The 6228-nt window shown below is 46.0% G+C and overlaps 1 protein-coding gene across 1 annotated transcript; it reads left to right on the top strand.

Moving 5' to 3' along the window:
• The first annotated feature begins 266 nt into the window (after positions 1–266).
• Positions 267–5929, top strand: LOC109777378 (protein unc-13 homolog). The gene is made up of 5 exons (XM_020336022.4): positions 267–925; positions 2498–3361; positions 3632–4075; positions 4364–4553; positions 4642–5929. Exons 1-5 carry the CDS (start codon positions 416–418, stop codon positions 5571–5573), a joined length of 2940 nt encoding a protein of 979 aa, XP_020191611.1. The 5' UTR covers positions 267–415; the 3' UTR covers positions 5574–5929.
• The last annotated feature ends 299 nt before the right edge of the window (positions 5930–6228 follow it).

Genomic DNA, 6228 nt, shown 5'->3' with positions numbered 1-6228 from the left:
AATCACTTTCTTGAAAATATATTTTTAAATATTGATTTAATTTTCAAAGTTACACAGCTTACTACTACTCCCTCCGTAGGAACGTTTTTGACAATAGTGTAAAAAACGTTCTTATATTTTGGGATTGAGGTAGTAACTTTTTGTGACAGCTTAGTACTAATTCTGTAGAACAACATGTATAATAACCGAGGTAAAACGTGGTACATCTTGCAATTCACCATGGGAGTCTCTTCCCTTTCTCTCTCCTCATCATCCATCCCTGGGCTGGAGAGCAAAAGCGGCACGCGCATACACACCCCCACCTCCTCCCCTTTCTCTCTCCCCCCCCCCCCCCACCAGCTAGAGAGAGAGAGAGAGCGAGAGCGAGAGGCAAGCTGCCCTGCCGACCTCCGCGACCGCCGCCGCTGCCGACGCGATGGCCCGCCTGTTCCGCGACCCCCGCCGCGACTCCGCCTCCTCCTCCTCCAATGGCTTCGCGCCCCCGGCCGCGTCGCCCGCCGCCTCCGCGCTGCCGTCGCCGTTCCCCGACCTCGGCGTGCAGCTCTCCGCGGCCGAGCTCCGCGAGACCGCCTACGAGGTCCTCGTCGCCGCGTCCCGCACCACCGGCGGCAAGCCCCTCACCTACATCCCCCAGGCGGGCCCCGCGTCCCCCGCCTCGGTCTCCTCGGCGTCCTCCGTCAACAGCTCCTCCTCGTCGCTCCAGCGCTCGCTCACCTCGGCCGCCGCCAGCAAGATGAAGAAGGCGCTCGGGCTCAAGTCCTCGGCCTCGTCCAAGGGGGGCAGCCCGGGGAGCGGCGGTGCCGGGGTCAAGGCGGCCCCGCGGCGGCCGGCGACGGTCGGGGAGCTGATGCGGGCGCAGATGCGCGTGTCGGAGCCCGCCGACGCCAGGATCCGGAGGGGCCTCCTCCGCATCGCCGCGGGTCAGGTAGGATCTATGACTTGGTTGCGGTTGTTAGCGCGTTAATCCGTGGGATTCGAGCTGAAATGCAGCTTAAAGTTTGCTCATTTGATCGCCATTTTCGTGCTTGCTTGAATGCCCGTGTCGGCAGATTGTGGTAGATCTGGGGTGGGTTCAGCGTGCTGCGGCAAAAGCATAGAAAATTTGATCTTCGTTTTGGTTCTAGTTTGGTTAGTATTCTTCGCAGTTAGTTGGAGGGCTCGATAAAGTTCAAATTTAGCTGAAAATAAGCTTATTTTCTCACTTCCTATTTTTGGTTTTCCGTATCTCAAGTTGAGCTGAAATACAACTGGCGAGTATGCGGGCCTTTTCCCGCGAGGGGTGTGAAAATAGTTTTCTTTCCTTTTTCTAGCTTGAATCTCATAATTGTCGGCTGGAATGGAACCATTCACTTTCCCGTGCATCATTTGATCGTACCATTGATTATATATTAGTAGGATTTTTTAATTATATAATTAGTGGGAACCAGAAACCGTCGTAAATTGCATGATTCTTATCTTGATACGGGGTTTTGCTTCAGTGACAAAGTGCAGTGGAAGTAAGGGGAGGAAATGGGAAAATATAGCACAAAAGTGGAGAAATCAGTGACATGGATGCTAATCCAGTCCACCATGCAAAGAGCAGTGTATATTAATTGCATCAATGAGGATAAGGAGTTGATGATATACAATAGAACTTCTAACAACTTGCTGAACTATAATTTGCTTTTAGAAGATCGAGGGAAAAAATGTTTGGGGTGAGCTATTACTTATGCCAGTTCCAACAAGTTATTAACTTGACATGCCACTGCAAAAATGCATTTTGCTCTTGCGCCAAGAAGAAACAAATAAGCCTCCTCTTTCGCCATTCTTGCAAGGAATGGAGACAGTATAACGACTCACGACAATGAATTTGACTGTGTCCATGAGCATTTGTGTAAGTGCAGAGGTGTGCGTTAGGATTTGTGGAGGAGTAGGTTAAGGAAAATGAAGTGTCATTGGATTGGCTGAATAAGAGGGTGTAATATGACTGGGTTTTCTTGATACAAACCACACCTTGAGCTTCCTTGGATGCTTGAATTGTATTGGCATTCTGGCAATGCATTCATCTTAGTTGTGTAGCTTTAGCTGTAGAACTTTGGTTTAACGGATGCATTTCTAGCAATGCTTCTGACATTTTTTGCTTGGTTGATTCGTGAACATGTGAACCGTTACACACACTAACATCTTCTTTAGTGCTCACATCCATCTCGGTGAACTTCTTTGGAATGCTTGTTTTGGACTTCAGGTTGATGTCAACATGCTAAACATGAACTTTATGTCTATATATGTATGTGTACAACCTAATAGTATGTCATCTGCTGCTTCACATTCCTGTAGAGAGTAAATTCAAATAAGAATTTTTAGCTAAGATAGTGGAGTCTCTATTGTTTTGATGGTCCTACTAAATCCAGGTAAACATTGATGAAATTAATGCCCATTTCTGTAGTCATGTAGAACTTGTGTATACTTAATTTGAACTCCAATTTTCTTAATCTTACAAAAGAAAATCTTGTAACAGCTTGGCAGGCGCGCGGAAGCTATGGTTTTACCCTTGGAATTCCTGCAGCAGTTCAAGGCATCAGATTTCCCTGATCTTCAAGAACACGAGGCATGGCAGGGCAGGAACTTGAAGCTTATTGAGGCTGGTTTGCTCGTTCACCCGTTTGTTCCGCTGAACAAATCAGACAGTTCTGCACAACGGCTGAAGCAAATCATACGTGGAGCATATGATAGGCCACTTGAAACTGGGAAAAACTCAGAGTCGATGCAGGTCTTACGCACTGCTGTCATGTCCCTTGCTGGAAGGTCCCATGATGGAACTTCTGATGGATGCCACTGGGCAGATGGTTTCCCCTTGAATCTCCATCTTTACCAAATGTTGGTAGAAGCTTGCTTTGATAGTGATGATAGCACTGTGGTTGACGAGATTGATGAGGTGATTGAGCTCTTGAAGAAGACCTGGGTTATTCTTGGAATTAACCAGATGCTTCATAATCTTTGCTTCGCTTGGGCATTGTTCAATCATTTTGTTATGTCAGGCCAAGTAGATATTGAGCTGCTTTCTGCTGCTGAGAATCAGTTGGTTGAAGTTGCAAAGGATGCCAAAACCACTAAGGATCCAAATTACTGTAAAGTATTGAGTTCAACATTAAGCTCGATAATGGGCTGGACAGAAAAAAGACTTCTGGCGTACCATGAAACATTTAATACAAGTAACATTGAGTCCATGCAAGGTATTGTCTCAATTGGAGTGACAGCTGCAAAGGTGCTTGTTGAAGATATATCCCATGAATACCGCCGTAGGAGGAAAGAAGAGACTGATGTAGCTCGAAGTAGGATAGAAACATATGTAAGGTCTTCACTCCGTACAGCTTTTGCTCAAGTAAGTCCCTTCTGCTGAAAAGTATGCCTTTACCTTGTTCGCTGAAAATGTCCAGTTGCTTCATTAATTATTTTAATTATGTCAACCGTGGCACTGCTCATGCTAGTGCTATTTTGGTAACAAAACATTTAGAGGTACATTCCTGGTACCTAATCCCCAAGAAATCATTTTGCTGAAACCGAAACAGTACATTTAATAATCTTTTCTTACTAGACAATTTGAGCTGTAAATCTTACAGAAATGTATGTGACACACCTTTCACCTGTACAGAGAATGGAAGAAGCAGATTCAAAGCGATCATCGAGGAACCCTACCCCAGTTATGTCTATCCTTGCAAAGGACATTGGTGACCTAGCAATTAAGGAGAAAAATCTGTACAGTCCAATATTGAAGACATGGCATCCCCTCGCTTCAGGTGTTGCTGTTGCAACCCTTCATTCATGTTATGGAAGTGAGCTGAAGCAGTTCATAGCTGGGCTTACAGAGTTAACCCCGGAGACAGTTCAAGTGCTCAAGTCTGCAGACAAATTAGAAAAGGATCTTGTTAATATTGCTGTCGAAGATTCTGTGGATAGTGATGATGGAGGCAAGTCATTAATCAGAGAGATGCCACCATATGAAGCTGAAAATGCAATTGCTAATCTTGTGAAAGTGTGGATAAAAGAAAGGGTGGATAGACTCAAGGGATGGGTTGACCGGAATCTGAAGCAAGAGGTGCTCTTATTTTGCATTACTGCATATCTTATTTTCCCAGTATAAATAGAAAGCTTCATAGTTTAGTACTTGATGTTGCATGATGTTATGGCTTGCAAGATTAAGTTAGTCTATATTGCTTGGGTTTGTACACACAGCTCTTATGGTGCCTATGGGAGGATTATGCCAACACAATTTGTTGCTCTATAGAAACAATTTTCACAGTAGCAGTTCTGTTAGGTTTAGCTTAAAACATGTGCCTAGTCTAAGTTTTCTGTTCCACTAAGCCTGGCAATATCTTCTATGCAGACATGGAGTCCAGGTGCCAACAGAGATAACTTTGCTCCCTCGTCTGTGGAGATGCTTCGGATTATTGGGGAAACACTGGATGCATTTTTCGAATTGCCCATACCAATGCATCCAGCTCTTCTTCCTGATCTGACAGCAGGTCTGGATAGAAGCTTACAGCTTTATGTGTCTAAAGCAAAATCTGGCTGTGGTAAGTACTACGTACACAAAAGATGGAATCGTTTTCCGTAACTTGGTGTTTGGATGCTGAGTAAAGTTTCCCTCTGATTTAATTACAGGGTCACGGAGTTCTTTTATGCCCGAACTACCTCCACTAACGCGATGTGAGGTTGGCTCGAAACTACTATTCAAGAAAAAGGAGAAGCCACAGAATCCACAGCATCGAGGACCACAAAATGGAGCAACCAATGGAACTGACCCCTTGGGCCTTCCTCAACTTTGTGTACGCTTGAATACACTTCAGTACATCCGAAGCGAGCTAGAGAACCTAGAGAAGAAGATTAAAACATGCTTGCGGAACGTCGAGTCAGCTCAGGCAGATATTACTAATGGATTGGAGTTCAAGTTTGAACTTTGTCAGGCGGCCTGTCAAGAAGGTATACAACACTTGTGTGAGACGACTGCTTACAAGGTCACCTTTTTCGACTTGGGCCATATTCTGTGGGACACTCTCTACATTGGTGATATTGCATCGAGCAGGGTGGACTTATTGTTGAGAGAGCTTGATCCTATCCTGGAGACAATATCAGGTACGGTGCACATCAAGGTGCGGAACCGTGCCATAACGGCATTGATGAAAGCCACATTCGACGGCTTCTTGCTGGTTATCCTTGCTGGTGGGCCTCTGCGTGCTTTTACACGGCAGGACTCTCAGATAATAGAGGGCGACTTCAGGTCCCTCAGAGACCTGTTTCTGGCTGACGGGGATGGTTTGCCGGAGGAACTGGTCGACAAGGCGTCCTCCCAGGTGAAGAATGTCCTGCCCCTCCTACGAACAGAGTCGGAAGGCCTCATCGAGCGGTTCAAACGACTGATTGCCGATTCGGATCAAAGCCGAACTGCCTCCAGGGGCAAGTTGCCGATGCCAACGACTACAGGACACTGGAGTCCAAATGATGCGAACACGGTCCTGCGGGTCCTGTGCTACCGGCACGAGGAGGCGGCTACAAGGTTCCTCAAGAAAACCTATGGCCTTCCCAAGAAGCTTTGACGCATGGGATGATAGCTCATGACACACAGGTTGTACATTTCCAGCCGCCGCCGCTATCTATCACAACAGATATTTGCTCGGGATAATGTATTGGGTATGGCATGACCCTGCGAGTAACACCATTGTAAAGGTTCCACAGAGGGGAGGGGGTTTTGTTTTTCTTTTCTCACCCTTTTTTGGAGGGTGGGGGTATTTGTTGATTATTATTTGTATACATGTTTCTCTGACCCAGTTCTTTTGCTGATGTTAGCCTTTGTGCGCCCGTGTTTGTAACAGATATATCTCGATTCCGTTTTACTAGTTTGCAACAGGTATATCCATTCATCTTTGTGAATAAGTTATGTGTTTTGTGTTGACATGGTCCCGTTCGTTTGGCGCTCTTTTTAGCTTGCTGTATGCAATGCACTGCGTTTTGGCATTTCATTGGTTTGTTGGCTCCTCGCTCTCCTGTTTGTAGAACTTTGTGTTGTAGATGTTCTTGGTTAAGGAGCACCCACATGTGGTTCGTTGATCAGGAGGGCAGTACTATCAGGGTTCAGACCCTAGGTTTTTACGCTTTGGTGCCTCATAATGGTGGAATATCCATTCAGTGGGAGGTGATGTTCTTGTCGATAGCGAGGTGTCCGTGGTGACTTTGTCGATCTCAAGAGTTGTT

This window comes from Aegilops tauschii, chromosome 5 (genome assembly GCF_002575655.3).
Source record: "Aegilops tauschii subsp. strangulata cultivar AL8/78 chromosome 5, Aet v6.0, whole genome shotgun sequence".
NCBI classification, from domain to species: Eukaryota; Viridiplantae; Streptophyta; class Magnoliopsida; order Poales; family Poaceae; genus Aegilops; species Aegilops tauschii.
The sequence above is the reverse complement of the archived record's forward strand: the minus strand, read 5'-3'. Positions and strand labels throughout refer to the sequence as shown.

Excerpts from the sequence above, each read along its gene's own strand:
- LOC109777378 (XM_020336022.4), top strand. The coding sequence starts at position 416 with ATGGCCCGCCTGTTCCGCGACCCCCGCCGCGACTCCGCCTCCTCCTCC. Across the intron at positions 4,076-4,363 it reads ACCGGAATCTGAAGCAAGAG|ACATGGAGTCCAGGTGCCAA; the intron begins GTGCTCTTATTT and ends TCTTCTATGCAG. Across the intron at positions 4,554-4,641 it reads TAAAGCAAAATCTGGCTGTG|GGTCACGGAGTTCTTTTATG; the intron begins GTAAGTACTACG and ends ATTTAATTACAG.